The sequence below is a fragment of the Molothrus ater genome, chromosome 4 (genome assembly GCF_012460135.2).
Source record: "Molothrus ater isolate BHLD 08-10-18 breed brown headed cowbird chromosome 4, BPBGC_Mater_1.1, whole genome shotgun sequence".
NCBI classification, from domain to species: domain Eukaryota; kingdom Metazoa; phylum Chordata; class Aves; order Passeriformes; family Icteridae; genus Molothrus; species Molothrus ater.
Window position 1 is genome coordinate 70,704,227 of NC_050481.2, and position 23,979 is coordinate 70,728,205.

Consider the following 23,979-nt stretch of genomic DNA (forward strand, 5'->3'; position numbering starts at 1 on the left):
TTTTAATTTATAAATACAGAAGTTACATTTGCCCTTTCAAACCCTACGGTTTTATATCCAGAGCTTTCTTATATGATAAAATCCTGTATATAATACAGCAGACATGGCGTTTTGTTTTGAAGAAAATTTTTACCTATATTAATTTTGTCAATATGTAAATATATATATACATGTGTGTGTATGTATGCATGTTTATATTTATATAAAATATTTTTATATTTATATGTATTTGTCAATATATATAACATATATATAATTATATCTATAATATCTATAATTATATATAACAAAATATATATAATTATATCTATGATATGTATAATTACATATATTCTATTCCATTATGTATATAATTATACCTACAATATATATAACGGATATATTATAGATATAATTATATTTTAAATATTATATATATGAGATATATATCATATATATCCTATATATATAATAATATTATCTATTTCTCAATACATAAAATATCTTTTTAGTATAATATATTTATTTTGTAAATATATCTATTTTGTCAATATATAAATATATATAAATGTATAAAGATGAGGAACTTTAAAAGTTTTAGTATTTACACATAGACACACACTTTCCCACTGAGTTTTCAGGCATTTTTGAGGCTGTAAACTCCTTTTTTGTGAGGTTCCACCTGCCCCCATTGATTCCTTACTCATCCTTTCCCTCATCATGCCACAATGGAGCTGGAAGTTAAGAATGAAAATACAAAGAGTAAACAGGAAACCAACCCCAAATCTCAATAATTCACTTTACAGCAAAAATATGTGCCTTTGTTTACATACATCCAGTAAAATATTCCCTCTAGAGAAATCCTGGATTTCCTTTTGCAGTCACTGAACTGGCACAGCTGCAAGCTGATGCCATTAATTTTTTATCTCCAAAATACACAGTTACCCTTCAAGGAGGGATTTTTAAGAAATTACACTTAAATTATTTTTACTTTTAACTTAATAACTAACTACCTATAGCTCTGAATGTGGACTTTTTATCTAATTACACAATACCACTTAAATCTATAAAGAATAAGGTGAAGAAGGACCAGGTTCTGCCTTAAATTTTTTATATATATATTACTATATTCTAAAACTTTAAGTTTTCTACATTGTGGTACTACACACTGTTATTTAAACTATACACTCATAATCTTAGTTCTGTCATTTAATTTTGGAAGCTTTCTGCACAGCTTTAAGTTAAATGCAGCGTTCTCTTGGGGGTCAGTTCCTGTCAGCACAGAAAGTCTAAAATTCTCAGTGACCAGGGTTCCAACCTTTAATCATCTTTTTCTCAAAAGAGAATTTTCCAACTTCCCCTCCCTTAATCCCTTCTGCATCTCCTGGTCCCTTCAGACTCCTTGAAGGGCCATAAATTTCCAATCCCAGATGTCCAATATTCCAACTCCCTTTGGCTTTATTTGAGGCTCGCCGGGGTTAATTTTGGCAAAATTAACGTTTGGCTGATGGGATGGTGAAAGTAAAAACCATTCAGCCAGTGCTGAATGCGCTGGGAGGGTCTCAAAATGCGATTTTTGGGACGGAGAGCGATCCCGGTTCTCCCGAGCATCCCAAATTCGGGATTGCGGGAAGCGCTCGCTGCGCATGCGCGGCGGCCCCGCCCGGCCGGGATCCACCTGGGATTCACCGGGATTTACCCGGGATTTACCCGGGATTTGGGCCAGGACCGGGAAAACGGCCCCGCCCAGGTGGGTCCGAGCCCGGGTGGCGGCATTCCCACGGGAACAGCCCCGGGATGAGCCGGGATCGGGAAGCGCCGGCGGCTGCCGGGGCAGCGGCACCGGGCAGGGCCCGGCCCGGCCGCGGACACGGCGGCGGGAAAGGAGCCTCGGCCCCGAGTCCCTCAGGGAAAGTCAATCCCAGATCCCTCAGGGAAATTCGGTCCCAAATCCCTCGGAGAAATTCGGTCCCCAATCCCTCAGGGAAATTCGGTCCTGAATTCCTTCAGGGAAATTCTGTTTCGAATTCCTCAGGGAAATTCAGTCCTGAATTCCTCGGGGAAATTCTGACCCAAATCCCTCAAGGAAATTTGGTCCCAAATCCCTCAGGGAAATTCTATCCCAAATTCCTCAGGGAAATTTGGTCCTGAATTCTTCAGGGAAATCCCATCCTGAATTTCTTCAGGGAAATCCCATCCCAAATTCCTCAGGGAAATTCAGTCCCAAATTCCTGAGGGAAATTCGGTCCCAAATCCCTCAGGGAAATTCAGTCCCAAATTTCTGAGGGAAATTCGGTCCCAAATCCCTCAGGGAAATTGTGCCCCAAATCCTTCAGGGAAATTCCATCCCAAATTCCTCAGGGAAATTCGGTCCCAAATTCCTCAGGGAAATTGTGCCCCAAATCCTTCAGGGAAATTCCATCCCAAATCCCTCAGGGAAAATCCAGCCCCAATCCCTCAGGAAAATTTAGTCCCAAACTCCTCAGGAAAATTTGGTCCCAAATCCCTCAGGGAAATTTGGTCCTGAATTCCTCAGGAAAATTTGGTCCTGAATCCCACAGGGAAATTCTATCCCAGATTCTTCAGGGAAATCCCGTCCTGAATTCTTCAGGGAAATCCCATCCCAAATTTCTCAGGGAAATTCAGTCCCAAATTCCTCAGGGAAATTCGGTCCCAAATTCCTCAGGGAAATTGTGCCCCAAATCCTTCAGGGAAATTCCATCCCAAATCCCTCAGGGAAAATCCAGCCCCAATCCCTCAGGAAAATTTAGTCCCAAACTCCTCAGGAAAATTTGGTCCCAAATCCCTCAGGGAAATTCTGCCCCAAATCCCTCAGGGAAATTCGGTCCCAAATCCCTCAGGGAAATTTGGTCCTGAATTCCTCAGGAAAATTTGGTCCTGAATCCCGCAGGGAAATTCCATCACAAATTCCTCAAGGAAATTTGGTCCCAAATTCCTCTGGGAAATTCCTCCCAAATCCCTCAGGGAAATTCCACCCCAAATCCCTCAGGGAAACCTTTGTGAGGGTATTTGGGAGCTGGGAAGTGAAAAACATCCACCTCCCGTGGGAGTTGCTCCATGGGAAGTTAATAATTAGTCCTCATTTGCTCTGTAAATGCAATTAAGGCATTTACAAGGGCAGCAGCCTCGGGCCCTGTTGGTGTAGAGCAAACTTGAAGGAAAATGTGGGGGAAAACCCAGTTCAGGGATGAAAGGTGCACCTTACAAAACAGAGATCAGGCAGAGGAGTTTATTCCTGGTTTTGCTTTAATTGCAGCACCAAAATGCTCCATCAAGGCCCCAGGCTGGGGGGAAAAGCTGGAGCCAGTGCTTGCCTCCCCATGCATCCTTCCCACAGTGTCCAGTGCAGGGAGGAATGGATGGCAGCAAGGACAAATGTGTCTGGGAAACACAGGGTGGGGTGTGAGGGAGCCCAGCACAGCTGCTGGCTTGCCCTGACACCCCCTGGGGGCCTGGCCACCCTTCAGGCACACACGGCTGTCCTAATCCCAGTACAGACCAGTACAGGTGTCCTAATCCCAGTACAGGTGTCCCAATCCAGTACAGGTGTTCCAATCCCAGTACAGGTTTTCAAATCCCAGTACAGCCCAGTACAGGTGTCCTATTCCCAGTACAGCTGTCCTAATCCCAGCACAGCCCAGTACAGGTGTCCTAATCCCAGTACAGGTGTTCCAACCCCAGTACAGCCTGGTACAAGTGTCCCAATCCCTGTAGAGTCCAGTACAGGTGTCCCAATCCCTGTAGAGTCCAGTACAGCTTCCTGACACCTGTAGAGCTGTCCCAGTCCCAGTACAGCCCAGTACAGGTGTCCCTGTCCCTGTCCAGCCCAGTACAGCTTTCCCAGTCCCTGTCAAGCTTTCCCAATCCCAGTCCAGCCCTGTCCCGCTGTCCCTGTCCCTGTCAAACTTTCCCAATCCCAGTACAGCCCAGTACAGGTGTCCCAACTCCAATACAGCCCAGTACTGGTGTCTATCCCTGTCCAGCTCTCCCAGTCCCTGTCCAGCCCTGTCCAGCTGTCCCTGTCCCTGTCCAGCTTTCCCAATCCCAGTCCAGCCCAGTACAGGTGTCCCAGTTCCCAGCCCAGCCCAGTACAGGTGTCCCTGTCCCTGTCCAGCCCAGTAGAGCTCTCCCAGTCCCTGCAGAGACCTCAAGAGCCAGAGCCACCTTGGCACATCCTGCTGTTCCAGGTGGGACACGCCACAGGATCTCCTGTGGGACAACTTCTGCCTTCCCTTGTTCCCAGGATGCAGCCACCACTGAGGGGGTGTTGCTGCCTAAAGCTTTAAAAACACAACCCCAAAACAGTACAGGAAATATGAAAATGTCACAGTAAGATTGAAACTTTACACTCTGAGGTCACATCCAGGGTAGAAGAGTTGAGGCTGTAGGAGCCATGGAGGACAATTCCAGCACTGGGTGTATCCCAGGATTTTCCCTGCAGCCTCAGTGGTGATTCCCTGCCTGCAGCACGCCCTGCCCATGAACTGTGCAGGTTTTTATGCTGCCCATGAACTGTGCTGGTTTTTATCCTGCCCATGAATTGTGCAGGTTTTTATGCTGCCCATGAACGATGCAGGTTTTTATGCTGCCCATGAATGATGCAGGTTTTTATGCTGTCCATGAACTGTGCAGGTTTTTATGCTGCCCATGAACTGTGCAGGTTTTTATGCTGCCCATGAATGATGCAGGTTTTTATGCTGCCCATGAATGATGCAGGTTTTTATGCTGTCCATGAACTGTGCAGGTTTTTATGCTGCCCATGAATGATGCAGGTTTTTATCCTGCCCATGAATGATGCAGGTTTTTATCCTGCCCATGAATTGTGCAGTTTTTTATCCTGCCCATGAACTGTGCAGGTTTTTATGCTGCCCATGAATGATGCAGGTTTTTATCCTGCCCATGAACTGCAGGTTTTTATGCTGCCCATGAACTGCAGGTTTTTATGCTGCCCATGAACTGTGCAGGTTTTTATCCTGCCCATGAATTGTGCAGGTTTTTATGCTGCCCATGAATTGTGCAGGTTTTTATGCTGTCCATGAACTGTGCAGGTTTTTATGCTGCCCATGAATGATGCAGGTTTTTATGCTGCCCATGAATGATGCAGGTTTTTATGCTGTCCATGAACTGTGCAGGTTTTTATCCTGCCCATGAATTGTGCAGGTTTTTATCCTGCCCATGAACTGTGCAGGTTTTTATCCTGACCATGAATGATGCAGGTTTTTATCCTGCCCATGAATTGTGCAGGTTTTATGCTGCCCATGAACTGTGCAGGTTTTTATCCTGCCCATGAATTGTGCAGGTTTTTATGCTGCCCATGAACTGTGCAGGTTTTTATCCTGCCCATGAACTGTGCAGGTTTTTATCCTGCCCATGAACTGTGCAGGTTTTTATGCTGACCATGAACTGTGCAGGTTTTTATCCTGCCCATGAACTGTGCAGGTTTTTATGCTGCCCATGAACTGTGCAGGTTTTTATGCTGCCCATGAACTGTGCAGGTTTTTCTCAGGTTACAGTGTGTGTGTTGACAAGGTGTCAGCCCGGATTCTTAATCAAGATGCCAGGGAAGATGGAGCAGCTGCCCCGTGAGGCTTTGTTAGGCCTGCCCATAATGTGATCACTGAGTTATTACAGTTCCTAGAAATTGAATTCTGGCAATTCCAGCCTGTCACTCAAGCACCCTGACAGCCCAGCTCTCCTGGTGGGGTTTGGGTTGGCTGCTTTTCCACAAAATTCCACCTGGGAATTCTGCAGCAGTTTGTCCTTGCTCTGCTGCTCTCTTAAGGTTTTGTCATTTTTAATCATTTTTAGTGATTCAGGATTTAAAAATTACTTTTTTCTAAACTCCTACAATGTTATAGTTCCTCTTCTTTTGTGAAAAAAACCCAAGAACCTCTAAAGGTTATAATGAGTGATTTTAACACTAATATGAAGTGACAATTCTTGCTAAGGTTTGATGATTTTATGTCAATAAAAGCACAACCCTAAAGCCATTTATTTGTGATTGATTATAGCACTGATGAATAGAGTAACACATAATATCTTCTATTACATAGGTTCTGGAATAATTTTGTTTTCAGTAGATTGATTTCCTGAGAACTCTTTATTCTTCTGTTCATCCTGACCTTTTTAAATAAATACCTTCCTTTCTAGGCTAGGTGGAAAAAACTCTTCACACCAGAGGCCATCCACACTGCACAGCCAGTTTATTCTTTAGTAAACCCTCATTTATGCAGCTTGATTTGTTTTCCACATGAAAATATTCCCGTTTCCCAGGGGTTTGAAGCTTACTCTGAAAATGGCACATTTTAAAACCAATTATCCTCAATCCTCTTTAACCAGTGGCTTTGGTGCTATGCCTTTTTAGACCTGGATATTATTTAATAATTTTTTTTATATAACAAACTAAGCACATAGGATGATGTACAACTGCAGAATGTCCTCAGCAGTCACAAATCACTCACCATAAAGAAATTTCCTTTCTGCCTCTTTCTAGTTCTGCACAATTTGTGTCTCCTTGCATTGAACTAAATGCACATCACCAGCCCTGACACCTGGGGAGTTCTGCTTTATTGAGCAATAACTTAATGTCAAATCAGCTGCCAGAACTCAGAGTTTACCCAATTCTCATGGAATTGTGGAGGATCCCTTGGGATGGACTCTGTCAGTCCACCCAATACCTAAATGAAAATGTCATTTTACCACAGAATTTTCTTACCACAGAGTTCCTCCATTCTCCAGCCTCACTAGAGCTATAAAAGAGGTCAAATATTGTCAAATATTATAGAGAGATGCATATAAATCCCATTAATCTTGCTAAGCAGAGATTAATTAAGACATCACAATTTTGAAGAAATGAAATTCAGTTGGTAAGGACCTGATGAGGGATTTGTTTAAACAAAACCACTTTAAAATAAGCATAGTCCTTAATAATTCACCACTTAATCATGTTCCTCAGTGCCACATCCACACAGATTTTAAATACAGGGCTCTAAGACAGTAAGAACAAATATTGCTCTCATTTAGGGCTCTGCACAGCAATAAATGTAGCTGGAGAGTGAGCAGCAGCTCTGCATTAATAGTTTAGAAATAAAAATAAGTAGAGTGCCAAGAATGAGATAATTAATTCAAAATTAGGAAAACTCTCTCTGCTTCAGCATCAAAACTAATTTTCCTCTCTGAAACCAATGCTAAGGCCCAGCTCTTGTGGATTTCTGACAGGATGGGTTTTGTTTCCTTGTTTGAGGAAGCTCTGGGGGCTTGCAGAGTTCAGTAGCACTGAAGCCTCATCAGGAAAAATTCAGACAGACAAGTCCATTCCCAGATTCAGTGAAGTAATTGAGTAAACTCTGCTGGAAATTGAAAAGCTTCAGGAGAGACACTGATTAAAGTGATATCTGGCAGTTTTGCATTTGACAATCAAATTATAGCAGAGGACTAATCAAAGCAAGATACCTACATGATCTATATCTGTATTTATAACATTTTCATCAGTTCTGAAATGTTAATCCCAGTCTGGAAATTCAGGCTGTGATTACTCTTGTTTTGCCTGCACTGACAGGCATCCTAAGGAATCCTAGAAATTCAGATTTTTTTTTTTCTGATGATTCTTCAGCCAGATAAAAACTCATCTCTTGCTCTTCCCAAGCCTTACAGAAATTCTTACTCCAGAGTGCTGGAGGCTGTAGGAAATGCAGTATCTTGTCTCCTTGGAGACCATAAAAGAGCTGTTTGTGTGAGCTGAACACACCCCACAAATGACAGGCCAGAGCCTAATTGTGTAAATCCTTCCTAAAACTTTCATTAATTCTGCTGGGAACAAAACTGCAGGGAAAAAACATTATCCCACTTCATAACAAGAGGTGTGCAGTTATACCAACACTTTTCAATTTTGAAGGATTTCCTGTATCTTCACAAACAGCACTGAATGATTTGCATGGAATTAGTGGAGAGGGGATTTTTAGAAAAGCTTTTTGCTCATGAAGTAAAAAATACATTTTTGAACAGGAAAATGCTCTTGTGCTTAAGGTTGAAGGGAGATGGGGTGGGCAACAAAAATCAAATTCAAGATCTGTGGAGGAGCTCATCCCAGATGTTTGACACTCAGAAGGACAAAAGTTGGTTCTTCACACCCACAAAGTAAAAAAAAAATAAAAAGAAAAAAACAACAACAGCAACAAAGTCAATTTAACCCACAAAGTAAAATTCCTGGATGTGCAGGATCTTCTTGCTGCATCCTGCTGGCCTCCTTTGGCTTTTCCAGCTCCTTGTCTCGTGCTGCTGGGGGTGAAGGCACAGGGGTTTGGGTGCAACCTCCTGGCCAGTGCAGAATTTGGATTTAGATGTTTGTCAGTTTTCATTTATATTACAGTTTTACAGAGTTTTATAGTACTTTATGTTAACAAATTTAAAATGGAGCTGCATTTTTTTTCTGTAAGGTTTTTTTAAGGATAAGCTGTTTAATTAAGAAATTACACTTAAATTATTTTTTTTCTTTTAACTTAATAACTACTTGTGGCTTTTAATGTGGATTATTATTATCTAATTACACAGTATTTAAATTCATGAAGAAGAAGAGGAAGAAGAAGGAGTGGTTTTTCTTCTAAAGCATTTATTTTGTTTTATATACATATATTATATTTTTAGATGTTAAACTTTAAGGTCTTTACTGTGTGAAATGGATTGAGAGGTTCACTGGAGGAACATCCACAGGTTTTGTGCTCTGTGCTTTCCACTTGTGATCACTGAGTCTCTGTAAGAAGGGACTTGTACATTAATTATAGTTCAAATAGACTAAACTTGGCCTTCTCCCTTGAAAGCTGAATGGGAATTTTGTATTTTTTTAATGTATCCAGTCTATCCTAAAGATATTTCCCAAGAGAGCAGCAGTAGCTGTGATTCCCATCACCTAATTTTGGTCTGATACTGAGAAAAGGAAACAAAAATTCAACTTACTCTGCATTAAAAAGATGCTTGTGATGGGGAGAGAGGAATTGCAATCACTTAAGTATCTGAAGTGATATTATACACTCTTATTTAAACTACACACTTATAATTTTCATTTTTAACTTAATAACTAGCTACTTGTGGCTTGCAATGTGGACTTTTTTATCTAATTACACAATACTACTTAAATCTATGAAGAAGAAGGACCAGCTTCTGCCTTAAAATTTTTATTTTGTTATATATTCTAAAACTTTAAACTTTAGTTTTTCAACTATGTGATATTACACTTTTATTTAAACTATACACTCATCATTTTAGTTCTATCATTTAATTTTGGAAGTTTTCTCCACAGCCTCAGGTCAAATGCAGTGTTCTCTTGGGGGTCAGTGCTTGTTAGCACAGAAAGTCTGAAATTCTCAGTAATTTCATCAGGTTTCTAACAGAGGCCCTCTCTCATTGCTGTTCTTTATTCATTTCTCCCACTCAGATGCATCACTGTGCACGTAACAGCCACGTGCAGAAGCCATGAATTCCAGAAAACTCCCTTCAGAAGCACGGAGAACCTTCCCTGCTGCCAAGGCCCCCAGCCAGCAGCCATCCCACATCCTGGTGGTGGATGCCACCTGCCCTGGCTGGGCCAGCACCTGCTCCGTGCTCTCCCAGGCTCTGGAGAACGTCCTGGTGCTGGCCTGCGGCCTGGCGGGGCCCTGCAGGGTGCCCCTGCTCAGCCTCTACGTGGTGCAGCCCCAGCAGGAGTGTCTGCTGCCCTTCACGGTAATGCCCCAGGCTGTGCTGCTGCTCGGGGGGGAAAAAATGTTAATTACTGACAGCTAAATTCATATCTAAAAATCTGTGTGTAAACTGCATCTTAAAAATCAGCCGTTCTCAGAACGATCGTTTCGCCGTGAGGTGAATTTCATGAAATTTCATAAATTTCATAAAGTTGAAAAGGAGGAGTGTCATTTTTGATCTGTCAACCTGATCAATTAGGTTTTGTGCTCTACCTTCCTAAAACATCTGTTTTGGAGGGTCTGTTGCACCTTTTGTGTGCTGCTTTGTGCTGTGCTGCTTCTCTCTCAGAACTATCACACACAGCTCCAGCTGGACAAATATTACCAATGTGTGAGAGGTTCTAGATGTTGGAGGGGAAAGGTGCAGAATTAAAAAAAAAATTAAAAAATATATATATGTGCTGAATATATTACCAATATGTGAGAGGTTGTAGATATTGAAGTGGAAAGGAGCATAATTTTAAAAAAAATAAATATATATATATTTTATATATATATATGTATATATATATATGTATATATGTGCTGAATATGTATGTATGTATCTATCTATAATATATATATATTATATATATAATATATAATATATATATTATATATTTAATATATATGATATATATAATACATATAATATATATAATATATATCTGTGCTGAATTTTAGAAACATCCAGATGATTCTGTGATTTCAGGAAAAGTCTTTTAAGACTAAATCCAATTCTAAACCCAGCACTGCCAAATCCACCACTTCAGCATGTTCCTAAGTGCCACATCCACACAGATTTTAAATACAGAGCTCTAAGTCAGTAAGAAGAAATTGCTCTCATTTAGGGCTCTGCACAGGAATAAATGTAGATGGAGAATGAGCAGCAGCTCTGCAGTAATAGTTTGGGAATACAAATATGCATCTTAAAGTTCACAAGAATTTTTGAAGTCATCCTGTTAGAAATAATCACACTGAGCACTCCCATTTACACAGCATCAGTGTAAACACACAGGATTAACCCTTCCAATTCATACAGCAATGGTGGAAACATTCTGAAGAGTTTTGTCAAGTCTCCACATCTTGAGAAAAATAAAAAAGCAGAAGTCAAGAGTAAATTAGCAAATGTGATCTGCAAGAAGACTCTGGCTAGTGCTGGTGTTTGTTTGGTAGGAAAGGTTATAGATAATGTGACAAGGACAATCTTATGACTGCTGCTCCTGATCAGCTGTCTTTTTTATTTAAACAACAATTCCTCATTTTGATAGTCACAGTTTTTAAAGACAGAGGAGCCCTTAGATCACTGTTTTGTATGTTCACATCACAGGCTATTATATTTCACTAAAGTACCCCTGTTTCATTAAAACTTCCTTCCAGAAAGCCATCTAGTTTTGATCTGAAGACAAGATGGGTAATCAAGGACTTCTCTTGATAATTTCATCCAATGGTTAATAACTGGCATTGTGAAACCTGTACCTGGTTCCAAATTTGCATTTATTTGCTTTATCCTCCAGGGATTTCTTAATATTGAAGAACATGCTTGTATTTTATCCTTTCTTCCTCTAAATAGGAGTAGGTCCCTTCTCTGTTCTGGCTGGGAAATCAAGAACAAATTATAAGTTTAACTGCAAAACATTTTTACAATGATTTTAATAATTTCCAAGCCATTCTTTGTATTCACTTTACTGTACTGAAGCTGTTCCTCAGAGCTGTGTTAGACAAATCATGAAGTCAGGAAAGCCCCAGAACTGAAAATAGAGATGGGGAGAGTACATGGGGAAGTGTCACACACACTTACCCTGGGTTTAACCTTTCCTCTGTGCTTGTTTATGGTCTCTGTTCCCACTGTAGGAGAGTCCATAAAGCCTCCCTGGAAAGGGCAGGGAGGGCAAAGAAAGAGAAGCCAGAATGAAAGTAGATAACTCAGGGGGAGAGTAAATGGTGGCAAGATAAGAAATCAGCATTGAAGCATCAAAAAATTTAATGTGGCACTGAGTAAGGACTGAGCAGAGCCTCTGCAGCTTCCCACTCAGTCCCACTGACAGCCCACCTGCAAACCAGGGCTCAGGGGTGCTTCAGTGACCCAGAGCTCCACACACTGAAGCAAACAAGTCAAATGTTCACCTGCTGCCTCTTCAGTGGGGAAGGTGACCTCTGGCAGCAGTGTCTTGTATTGCTTTAAATAAATTTGGTAGAGTTCACTCAGTATCTTTCCCGTGGCCACAATGGACCAGTTTAGCTGCTGGGTCTGTCTCAGCTCTGAGTTCTTGGTGAGGCTCAGGTGAGCTGACTTCTCTGTGACCACCAGCCTTCCTCCACATTATGGAGAGGTATTTTATGTTGTTTTACAGCAACATAAAGTCATGTTGTTACAACATTTTATGTTGTTTACCAGCTGTCTTGGTTTGAAAAGACAGGTATCTGCTAAGGAAGGCAGGAGCCTCCCCTGAAATGGAAAATGTAAACCCACTCCCTCTGAATTATCATAAATTTGAAATTAAGGGGCTCTCAGGTAAAGATATGGGAGTAGGAATAATGGCTCTTTATTAGGAAAATTAAAAATACAAATGTAATAGTACAAACAAAAAAAGAAACCAAACCACTGCCAGAGTCAGAGCAGGCCCTGTCCCCTGTGTGTCAGGGGGTGGCACAGCCCCATCCCATGGGGGCTCAGCCCTCCTGCAGTGCCAGCTGTGGCTCTGCTGGAGCAGGGATCCTGCACAAGGGGGGAGTTTTCCTCTGCAGCTCCAGGGCTGCTGGAGATGGGCCTGGGCTCCCTCTGGCAATGCAGGGCAGCAGAAGCTGCTCCTCTGGCAATGCACTGGGCAAAGGCTGCTGGGCTGTCCCAAACCTCAGATTGGATCCAGGTAGGAATGCTTGGCTCCTCCCCTGGGCGCAGCATCTCCCCATGGGATGCTGGAATTGGATCAGCCATGCAGGGACACTCACTGGCCATGGACAGAAGACAATTAATAATTAATGACCCATGGACAGAAGACAATTAATAATTAATGACCCATGAACAGCAGAGATCTCCTGGAGGGAGCATTGGCTGTGGAACAGATACAGAAAACTGCCCAATGAACAGAAGATAACATCCCACTTCTAACAGATAGTGATGAATACACACCAATACACACACCCAGCTAAATCTTGTAACCTAAGAGCCCAGCCTTTCCTTGAACCCTGTTTTGCAGCAAGTGAAAGAAAACTTTGCTCGAGTTCAGGCCTGCATTTCAGAGCTCCGCTCGCTGCCAGCTGAAGGCTGCTTCCCCCAGGGAGGGAATGGAGTGCTGCAAGCTGTGCAGGATGGATTGCAGCAGTTCAAGCAGTACAGCAGGCACACAGCAGCAGGAGGCTCCACAAATAGTTCTGTTGAGGTAAGAAAATGCTGGGAGGGGACTGGGAGCCATCCCCCATCATTGTGATTTATAAATGTGTATTTAGTGAGCATGCAGAAGAATTTAGGTATTCAGCACTCTGGATGTTACAGAGATTCACAGAAGTCCTGAAGGAAGATATCAAGTCTTCAAATCCCTCTGGACAGATTCCTGTGGAAAAGAGGACACATCTAGGGAAAGCTGTCCTGGTCCAGGGTCTGATAGGTTTTGGTGGACACACTTTTGGTGGACACACTTTTGGTGGATTTTGGTGGCTGTGTTTTCAGCTCTAAATGTGTGATTTTGCATAAAATGGGAGGGAAGCTGCTACTAACACATGAGAACAGATGTGTGAATGCAGAAAGCAGAGCAAGGTTCACAGGAGGAAGTATTTTTTTAAATAGTATCAACTGACATGAAAGGACAGGGAGTTATCAAGGGGAAAGGACTCACACAGGAATGTTTTCCTCTGGACAGCAGAAAATACCAGCTTCAAACAATCCTACATTTCAGACTGCCCAGGCTCAGGGTCCACCTGCCAGTCATAAACAAATTGAAATTTGAAATTGAAATTTGTCAATTCTTTCTGCTTTGTTTAGCTCCTTAAACCCTTCCAGAGTGTGACAGAGTCACGCTGTGGTCAGGCTGCAATTGAGACTCACTCCCAGTGTCTGTCCAAGAAACTTTTCCACTGATTTTCTGCCTTTCTTGGGGCTTTAAGGTATTTTTCCTGACCATTGGAAAGGTGATTTGTGCTTTAAAGCTGGGGTTGGAACAAACAGAGCATGCTTTGGACACAGTACCTTATTTGACACACCACAAAATCCAGGACATTTTCTAGTATACTTGAAGGAACAAGCTACATTAAAAATTAAGTTAACCCGTGGATATAGGGAGTTTTTAGCCCCCTAAGCAGTTCTTCTAGGCTAGTTCTTCTAGATTATGCAATTATTCTTCTAGTTCTTCTAGATTATGCAATTTTCTTGTACTTCTCTTTGCAAGGGGATGTAAGAAACGCTGCAGGGACAGGCTTTGGTCACTGACAGGCAGGAGGGAGTTTTACCCTCACAAAAGGCCAAAAAAAAGTTTCAAAAAAGGCCTCTTTCTGCTCCAGATACTTAAGTGATTGCAATTTCCTCCCCTCCCCATCACAAGCATTTTTTTAATGCAGAGTAAGTTGAATTTTTGTTTCCTTTTCTCAGCATCAGACCAGAACTGGGTGGTGGGAATCACACCTACTGCTGCTCTCTTGGGAAATATCTTTAGGATAGACTGGATACATTAAAATAAAAATAAAATTCCCATTCAGCTTTCAAGGGAGAAGGCCAAGTTTAGTTTCTTTGAACTATAATTAATGTACAAGTCCCTTCTTACACACAGAGACTCAGTGATCACAAGTGCAAAGCACAGAGCACAAAACCAGTGAACCTCTCTATCCATTTCATATTGGCTTAAATGTGAGCCAAAACTCAAAAAAAACCAAAAAACTTATAAATCTTCTTTTGATATTTCAGCAAGATTTCTCCTCTCTCATAAATGAGACCAGTGTTACTCAACATCTTCACCTCCCAGGAGAGAATTGGGGTAGAGGCAGCTTCTTCAAGCTCTGATTTGTGTTTCAGATCACAATTCTGACCAGCCAGCCCAGCAGAGACATGGTAAAGCAGCTGGAAAAGAAGTTACAAGACATAGACCTGGTCAGCCTGAGAAAAATACAGGTCATTGAGGTAGTGAAGAGAGATTTCCTGGAGCCCGAGGATGTGGAGCAGTGTGTGCCAGCAGAGGAGCTCAGCAGTGGTGAGTGGAGGGCACTTTTAGGGAAGTTATGGCTTTGGGCAGCATGACAATCCAACATCTGCCACTTCCCTTTGGGCCATTTAATGTCCCTTGGGTCAGTGAGGACTGCTGTGGCTGGAGGAAATTTGTACCACAGCACTTCTTGGGGCTTGGAGAACTTACAGAGCTCCTGTGTTGTTGGAGTCCTGGATGTTGGAGTCCTGGATGCAGAGAATTTTAGATTTTCTGTGCTGCCAGGCACTGACCCCCAGGAGAACACTGAATTTAACCTGAGGGCGTAGAGAAAGCTTCCAAAATGAAATTATAGAACTGGGATTGTGGGTGTGGAGTTGGACTAGAAATGTGTGATATCACATGGTGGAAAACTCAAGAGTTTAAGGTTTTAGAATGTAGCAATGTATATAAAGCAAGATGGAAGTTTTAAGGTGGACATTGGTTCTTCTTCTCCACCTTCTTCTCCATGGGTTTGCTGGTATTTTGTAATTGGATAAAAAAGTCCACATTGTGGACTTCGAGTGATTAGTTATTGGGTTAAAAGTGAAAATAATTTAGGTGTCATTTCTTAATTGGATAATTTATCCTTAAAAGACCTTGTAGAGAGAGAGATGGGGCCATTTTGTGTCTTGTTAGTGAAATGCTGCAGAACTCACTGCTGTGAGACTGTAACATAGATAAGAACTAATAAACATCTGAGTCTGAGCATGAAATACCCTCTCAAGTGCTTCAGTCCCAACCTTGACAGAACAAAGAAGCCCAGAACTGGCAGTGTGTTGCTTCAGCTCATGGTGTTATTTAAAATCCATGTGTGACACAGCTTCACTGAGGGGGTTAAATAGAAAAAGGCATCGAGTTCTGGGGGTAACACACTCTGAGCATGGAGGAAAGCAGCAGCAGGAAGCAGGAACTGTATCAAAGACAAAAAAAACAGTTAATTAAGAGGCTTGGTCAGTGCCAGTAACTCTTCCCAGCAATGTGCAGCCTGGGAGAGAGGATTATGTGGGGATTTTTTAGGTTCTGAATGAGATAGAGACAGGATTTCTGAGCTTTTTCCATGATGTGGTTTTTCTTATCTTCTACATAGGCAGGAAGGATGAGTTCAGCTCACATCATTACAGCATGCTTCAGAAGGCCATAAGATCTTTAATCACAAGGGTTTTTTAAGGAGTTCTTGACTAATAAAACACTGCACTAATAAAGGATATTTATGGTTTTGACCCAATCCTTAAATATTTTGTCTTATGGACCCATGCTACAGTGTACATGTTGTTAGCTAATCATTTATGACACACAAACTCACAGTACTGCATTCTTATTTCTTTGTTGACCTTGGTAGCTACTTTAATTTTTTCTATATATTAAACTCTAAAACTCTCAACTTTTTTTTACTTAGCTTAACATGCCTTTGCTTTAAACTACAAATCCAAATTCTTGCTTCTAGCACTTAAGTTTGGAAGCCTTTTCTAAAGTCTCAGCTCACATCTTGTGTTTAATTCTAAGCTTTGGCTTACAGGCCCAAAGTTCTGAGAATTCTTTGTATTTCAGATATTCCAACAACAGGATTAAAAGGGTTATTTCTGTTTTTTACTGAGGAACAAGCAGGGTTATTTGTTTCTTGGTGTTCATTTTCTTTCGTGGTTGCAGCAAATTTCTGGTCAGTTGTCACAGTAGGGAAGGCTTGGAGGGCTCAGCTCACAGAGGAGGAGATGCTCTGTGCCTCTCTGTCACAGGGCTGCTTCAGGGAATGCAAAACCCCACCCAAATTATGTCTAAATGTGGATTTTTGTGTAGCCCTTTCATCCAGTAAATGGAATGAAAATATAAATGTGGACATAAAAGCCATTGAAATGTCAAGGGATGAAATTCTCATTTTCTGAGTGGATGAACTATTTGCTCTCTAAAAAAAGCAACAGGGGATGAATAAGTCAGATAATTGGGAAAATGAGCCCAACTGGTTTATGATACCCATTGGAGCTCCCTCCTTCTGTTTCAGAAAAAAAAATCCATTTTCCTATTAAAAAATTACAGTAAAGAGCATTGAATTTGCAAGATCCAGTGCACAGGAAGTGCAAGATTGGTGCTGTGTTGAACTAGAAAATAAATATTGTGATGCAGCGCTTAATCAAGAGCTTCATTTCACTGAGGATATTTCTTCCATTAGTTTCTTTAGGGGTTATTTGAATATACTTACATTTTTAATATCCAGAGCAGGATCAGGATATCCCCTCCACAGGCTCATTCCCAGGTCAGTGCAGCTGGAAAAGACTGAAAACCTCACATTGGCAAATCTTAGAACAGCTTTGAACATGCTGAGATCTCAGAATCAGAGCAAAGTGATTTAACTAAACTCTGTGGAGAGAAGGACATCTGAGGTGGGAATAATCTGGGGGAGTAACCAAGAGGATGCCTGGCCTTGGGATGGACTGATCTCTGATATAATAATAATAATAATAATAATAATAATAATAATAATAATAATAATAATAATAATAATAATAATAATAATAATTCATTATCATTACCATCACCATTATTATCATTATTATTAATAATTTATTTTATATATTACCATTATATTGCATTATAATTATAATTATATTATATATTATAAATATCATTATACTGTTATTATAATTACATAGTATTAATTTTATACAATCAATATATTGTTATTATTGTCATCATCATCGCCACCATTATCATTATTATTAATAATTTATTATATATTACCATTATATTGCATTATAATTATAATTATATTATATATTATAAATATCATTATACTATTATTATAATGACATGGTATTAATTTTATGCAATCAATATATTGTTATTATTGTTATCATCATAATCATCACCACCATTATTATTATTAATAATTTATTATATATAACCATTATATTGTATTATAATTATATTGTAATTATATTTTATATTATAAATATAATTATACTATTATCATAATTATATAATATTAATTTTATACAATCAATATATTATTATTATTGTCATCATCGTTATCATCATCACCACTATCATTATTAATATTTTATTTTATATTTTAAAATCATATTATATTATAATTATATTGTAATTTTATAATACATTATAATTATAATTGTACTATTATCATAATTATGTAATATTAATTTTATACAATCAATATATGATTATAATTATTATAATAACTTATAGCTATAACTCATAATAAATAATTAGATATAATAAATTATTGTAATTATATTATAATTCTATTGTATCATAAATTATCAATATAGTTATACTATTATTCTATTATAATGATGATGATGATGATGATGATGATGATGATGATGATGATGATGATGATGATTAGTATTGATGTTGATGTTGTTATTATTTCTCTTCCCCTGCCCCATTACACTCCCTGAAAGCAGCTGAGCCTTGCCAGACCTTTAGCTAACAAAGGTTAATATTTGCATGTGCTGGAGATAACTGCTCCCAGCTATTTCTCTTTGATAAAAACAAACAACAAGTCCTGCAGATAAAGCACTGGTGACTTTTTATGACCCCAGCCCATCTTCTGCAATCCCAGAGCTCCTTTCTCTGCCTGGCTCTGCCCTCCAGGAGGTTTGAGACCCACAGCACAGGAGATTTTGGCACCCCAACCTGCTTTTCCTAATGAATGCAGTGAATTTCTTTTAAAATTGTCATGTCTTGTGCCAATTGCAGATGTATAAGTGATTAAATATCTATTCCAGAGAAAAAAATTAAGAAAACAAAAATCAGGAAAATATTTACTGAGGGAGGAACTAAAGCATTTAGCAGCCCCAAAAACAAATAATTCCCTTTGTCAGCTGTGTTTTGCTGTTGATAAAAGTTAATTACATGGATTTCCTGGTGCTTTGTCTTCTGAGCTGTTAATGCCCTCTTCAGTGCACATCCCTGAGAGAAGCCCAAGTCTAAAATCTGTAGGAAATGCATCCAAAACAGGATCATCCTACAACAGTGAATTCTGCAGGGAAATGGGAGCAACACTCAGGGCAAGGGGCTGGAGGTGGGAACAGCTCCAAATAAAAAAAAAATAAATAAAAGAAGTAGTAAAGAACTAAAAGAATAAAGGAATTCAATATCCTGGCAGCCAGTGACAGTCAGAGAGGACAAGGAAAGGTTTTTAGTAGCAAGGGCAGTGGGAAAGAAAGATCTCCTGTTGAGAGTGGGAGCTGAGTTTGCTTTGCTGCAGACACACAACCAACATCATCTCTTCCTCAAGGCTGGGAGGTGGGGACAGGCAAAAAGTGTGTCCTGAAGAGTTACAGTCATTACAGTGGTCCTGGATTATTTGCCAGCTAGAAATTAGTTCATTTCTGGGTATTTTTCATTGGGTTTGGGGTTTTTTAAATGCATAAGTGTCATTTTTGCCAAATGGCATTAGAAATGAAAAGATTTCTCGGTGTAGAAGGATGCAGCACTGGTTTTTAATCCCCTTGCTGGCCTGGTAAACACAAGGGGTGGAAAAATGCTATTTCTGCTATTAATTCCTCTTCTGAGAAAGCCTTTCCACATCCTGGCTGTATGGTAAAGTTATTAGTGCTACCACACTGCACCTTCTGGGTTTACCAGTGGTTATATTGCATGCCTTATGCAATTTGCAAATGTTTTTTTTTTTTTCCTTCCCTTTATTTTGTTTATCCCATTTTATTTTTGTTTATCTGATGGACTTCAAGTAGCTTCTCGTCTGCATGCATCTTTGAGATATTATTTGTGGGTGGTTTGGGGTTTTTTGGGGAGGTTTATCTTGTTTATATCCTGCCTAACTCTGCTGTCCAGCCTACATTTCTCCACGCTTAAAAGTTGTTGCTACATCAAACCACATTTCTCTGCACCTCCAACCAAGGAGTCTAATAATTGCTGAAGAAATCTTTTCAATGGCTGAAAATATTGGTGCTTTTTCACCTATTTTTTCTTTTATCCTGCAGATGTGGCAATCCTGGGAATGGACATCGAGGTGCAAACCGTAGAGGACAATGTCATCAGCCTGGAGATGCTGTTTAAAACCTGGCTCCATGACCATGGCACAGAGAGGGAACAGCTCCATCTCCTCCTTCCCTCAGGAGGTTTTGGCCACGCTGCTGCACCCAAGAACACCTTAAGTATTTCATTTTCTCTCCTCTCTGCTCCCCTTCAAGGAGCTCCTGAATCCCTCAGCCTTAAAAGTTCCCCAGGATTGTCCTATGGGCACCTTCCCTCCCATTTAGAGACCCAGGTGAGGTCTGTGGATAACTTGGAAAAAAAATCATCAGGCTTACAAAGCTGCTCTTTGCTGCCACAGCTGCTGAGGCTGCAATTGTTTCCATTTTGCAGCAAAGATGTGCCTGGAGGGGCATGTGAATTTACAGCCACGTGGCCAAGGTAAAAAGGAGCCTTGAGAGCTGAATAGCCCTAAAAATTGTGTTCAAAACAGAGTCTGTGCCAGAGCTGCACTTAAATAAATGCTGTTTTACAGAGAGCTGCACTTGAATAAAGGCTGTCTTGCAGAGGGACTTGGGGACAGGTTGATGCCCTGTGCCAGGCTTTAGTATTTTCTTTCCCCCAGTAGTTGCTAGAAAACATTAATTTTGAAGTGCTTTGAGCATGTCATGTGCTAAACATTGCCCATCCCAGCGACCTAACCCATTCTCCTTCTCCCAGTGTGCCTGAAGTGTGATTTGCAGGAGAGGCTGCTGGACCCAGCCCTGCTTTTGGGGACATCTGATGGGACTGGGAGAGCAGCAGATGCCAGCTCTCCCTGGCACATGGCAGCCTGGCCATGCCCAGCTCTGCACAAACTCCGGGTGCTGAAGTGAGTGGTGCTTCTTGTCTTCCACTGGGTGACTGGGGGAGGGTGTAAGAAAAGCTCCACTTTCCTGGGGCCTGCTGACATCACCAGGAGGCTCTGGTGGTGCTGATGAGCCAAATTGTGGTGTGAAAAACCCTCAGTTCCATCACTCTTCCTCTCATGGAACAGCACAGCCCACGTGCAGACCACAGTCACACCAGGTGTCACCACAGCACCCAATGAGGGTGACACCACAGATGCCATTCCTGCTCAAGTTCTTTCACCCCAGTGAAATGTTTTATTGTAATTATTCTGCTCTCTCATTACCTAACGAGGCCACAGCAATTAACTGGATGTCAGAAAATAAGCAAAGCCTCACAGTGCTGTGATTTCACCTAAGAATTCACTTTCCTGGCAGCAGTTCAGGGCAGAGCACAGAGATGCTCTCCAGTGTCTTTATAGGAAAAAGCAGGATAATTTCTAAGCTGTGCAGTTAATGCTGAGCACTAACATGAGCTGTATCCTGCAGGGCTCTGAAGTCTGAAGGGGTCTGTGAGTCTGTACTCTATGGGCTGCCCTTCATCATCAAGCCCACAAGCTGCTGGCAGCTGGACTGGGAGGAACTGGAGACAAACCAGCACAGCTTCCATGCTTTGTGTCACAGCCTCCTGGTGAGTGTGGGAAGGGCACTGTGATGGGCAGGGATGGCCAGGGAAGGGAACACTGAGTGCACACCTTGTAGCATCTGTCAGGAAACATTTTAAAAGCTACAACCTCATCTCATGGGCCAGAATTGGACTTGTAAATCCTTCCATCTGCTGGGAAGATGCTCCAGCTCATCAGAGCTTAGGGAAGACCCTCAAACCTTCCAGAAATGAGTGTTTGGAGGTGTGAAGTGCAAATGCCTGGGTTGGAGTTAGATTTGAGACTTCAGCAGCGAAAATAATTAACCAAGGCTTGGACTGTGGAGAACTGGCTGTTACTGACAAGCTGCAAACCAAAATTGGGTGGGTTTTTTTAAGAATTGACTTGCTAAAAAAAAAAAAACCTAAATGCCATACTGTCCTGAGCCCTGCTGCAGAATAGTTTCCCTTCCATGATGTGTGAGTGTGCCTGCCCTGAACCCACGGTGGCAGTGCTGAAGGAAGTGGCTGTTGCTGTTGCTGTTGTTCACACCTGGATTTTGCCCTTTAGAAAAGGAAGTGGATGCTCTTGGCCAGGCAGGAGCCCCAGAACGTGGGACCAAACTGGAACGTGGTGGTGCACCCCTATTATGTCATCGTCCCCTCTGACTCTGCCACTCTCCTGGTGAAAGCAGTGGCCATCAGAGAGCTCCTGCTGCCATCAGCCTTCCCAGCCCTCCTGGCTGAGCACCCCGAGCGTGTCAGGGGCCCCATCGAGGTGAGTCACTCATTATCAACTCTCCTTATCACGTCAGTAGATAGCGAGAGAAGGAAATGGCTGTGACAATGTCTAGTGACATTGTGTGATGTTGCACTCCAGAACTCCTTCCCAGCACACAGCTTTCTCCATGGACAGCAAATACCTGTCCTTGGGAGCACTGTTGGTGTCTGATGGTGGGAAGAGGCCTTGTGAAGCAGAGTTGAGGGTGACAGTGCCCAGAAAGGGAGTTGCAGCTTGTTGGCTGATTCTGGGCGTGGGAAAGGATAGGACTGCATCCTGCAAGGGGATGTTTAAGTCCATTAAGATCTGTCTGGAGATGCCTCTTGTTCTATACACAGTTTGCAGCACAGCCAAAAATCCCTTCACCTTTCACTGCAGGGTGGGTGGTTTGGAGTGTCTGCAACACTGTCCCTGAAAAAGAAACCAAAAAAACCACAAACATGCAAACCCCACAGCTTCCACCTGTCACATCCTGTAGCAAACTCAAGTTCTCTCTTCCAAGCAGAGTGCCCTGAACAACTTGGAAGTGGAAGTTGCTTACAACCCCTTGCACCTGAAGAGCAACCTCTACAAATACCTGAAGAGCTCCTTGTACAAACCTCCCCACCGGCAGCAGCCCCAGCCCCGGGAGCAGCGCCCGGAGCGCCACCAGCCCAGGCAGGTGAGTCCTGTGTGTGAGCAGCCTGCATGGGCTCTGATGTCCCCTCCTGGCCAGATTCCAGCAGATTGTGCCCTCCTGGCCAGCTTCCTGCAGGAATTCCCAGCAAGGTGAGGCACAGCCAGCACCTCCCCTCACAAGGATTTGTGTTTTGTCCCTGTCTTGCAGCCTCAGAGCAGAGCCAAAGCTGCAGTGGCTCCCCTGCTGATGGCTCCCTCTCCCCTCCAAACGTTCAGACCAGCAGCAGCAGCAGCCAGGAGAGGCTCCTGTGAGGGCTCCCTGCTCCCCAAGGAGTACGAGGAGTTCCTGCAGTGAGCAGCAGGAGCTGCCCCTGGGCAGCCACAGCTCCTGGCTCAGCAGCTGGCCGGATGTGGTCAGGCAAGACACCGAGCTTGGCCTTGGGCAGGCAGGCACTTCCCATCGTTTGTTCCTCCTTGTTGTTGTTTCACGTTGTGTTCGTCACCCAGCCAGTTCTGCAGGAAGTTTGCTGCTCAGGGACCCTCTGTCCAGAGCTCCAGCTGTCCCCTGCAGCAGCAGCAGCAGCACCACGTATTTCCTGTTCTTGCCAGCACACGTCACCAGCCTGCCTCAAATTTGCGTTTGTGAGACTGGGCCAGCACAGGCCACAAATCACAGATTGCTGTCAGTGGCAGCAGAAGAGCTGCAGGCAGGGCAGGGAGGAAATCAGACAAGGCAGGCAGTTGTGCTGAGCTGCCCTCATCCCACAGCAGCAGGTGCAGTGGGGTGGTTAAACAGGAATGGAACAGGGCTCTTGGATTTAATCCTAAGGCCTGGAGTTCTGCTCTCCAGATGACTCAGTTGCTTTCAAGACTGGCCTTGCTGTCCAATGCCCCAGCTCGTGAAGGGGGTTGGAGTAAATGCCCAGCCAAAGCAATTCCAGAGAATTCCTGCCCAGATGCCAGCCTGTTTTCCAGTGTAGGGTAGGTGTGAGCCAGGGGCAGCTTGACCAAGCCAAGGTGGGGTGGTCTCACTGAGCCCCTAAAGCCAAGCACCAGCAGAGTTTGTGTTCTACTTACCTGGTTCTGAAAAGCTGTTCCAAAATAAAGTTCTCCTCCATGGAGCTCACTCCCTGCCTGTGGTTTCTGTCATGTCCAGCACTGCTCTCCCACCACTGACCTGTGCTTCCTGGGAAACAGCTGCAGGAGAGCAAGGGCATGAGGCAAGCACCACAATCCCATCTCTTCTCCCTGGGATCCCAGCTCTGACAGA

The 23,979-nt window shown here is 42.3% G+C and overlaps 1 protein-coding gene across 1 annotated transcript; it reads left to right on the top strand.

The window, feature by feature from the left end:
* Positions 1 to 1,625: 1,625 nt before the first annotated feature.
* M1AP (meiosis 1 associated protein) lies at positions 1,626 to 23,064 on the top strand. Its single transcript, XM_036382649.2, is given in 11 exon segments — positions 1,626 to 1,729; positions 9,431 to 9,458; positions 9,460 to 9,717; positions 12,914 to 13,096; positions 14,719 to 14,893; positions 19,849 to 20,022; positions 20,561 to 20,711; positions 21,217 to 21,358; positions 21,882 to 22,088; positions 22,597 to 22,752; positions 22,918 to 23,064. Coding segments are annotated over 11 exon segments (1,725 nt in total).
* Positions 23,065 to 23,979: the final 915 nt, after the last annotated feature.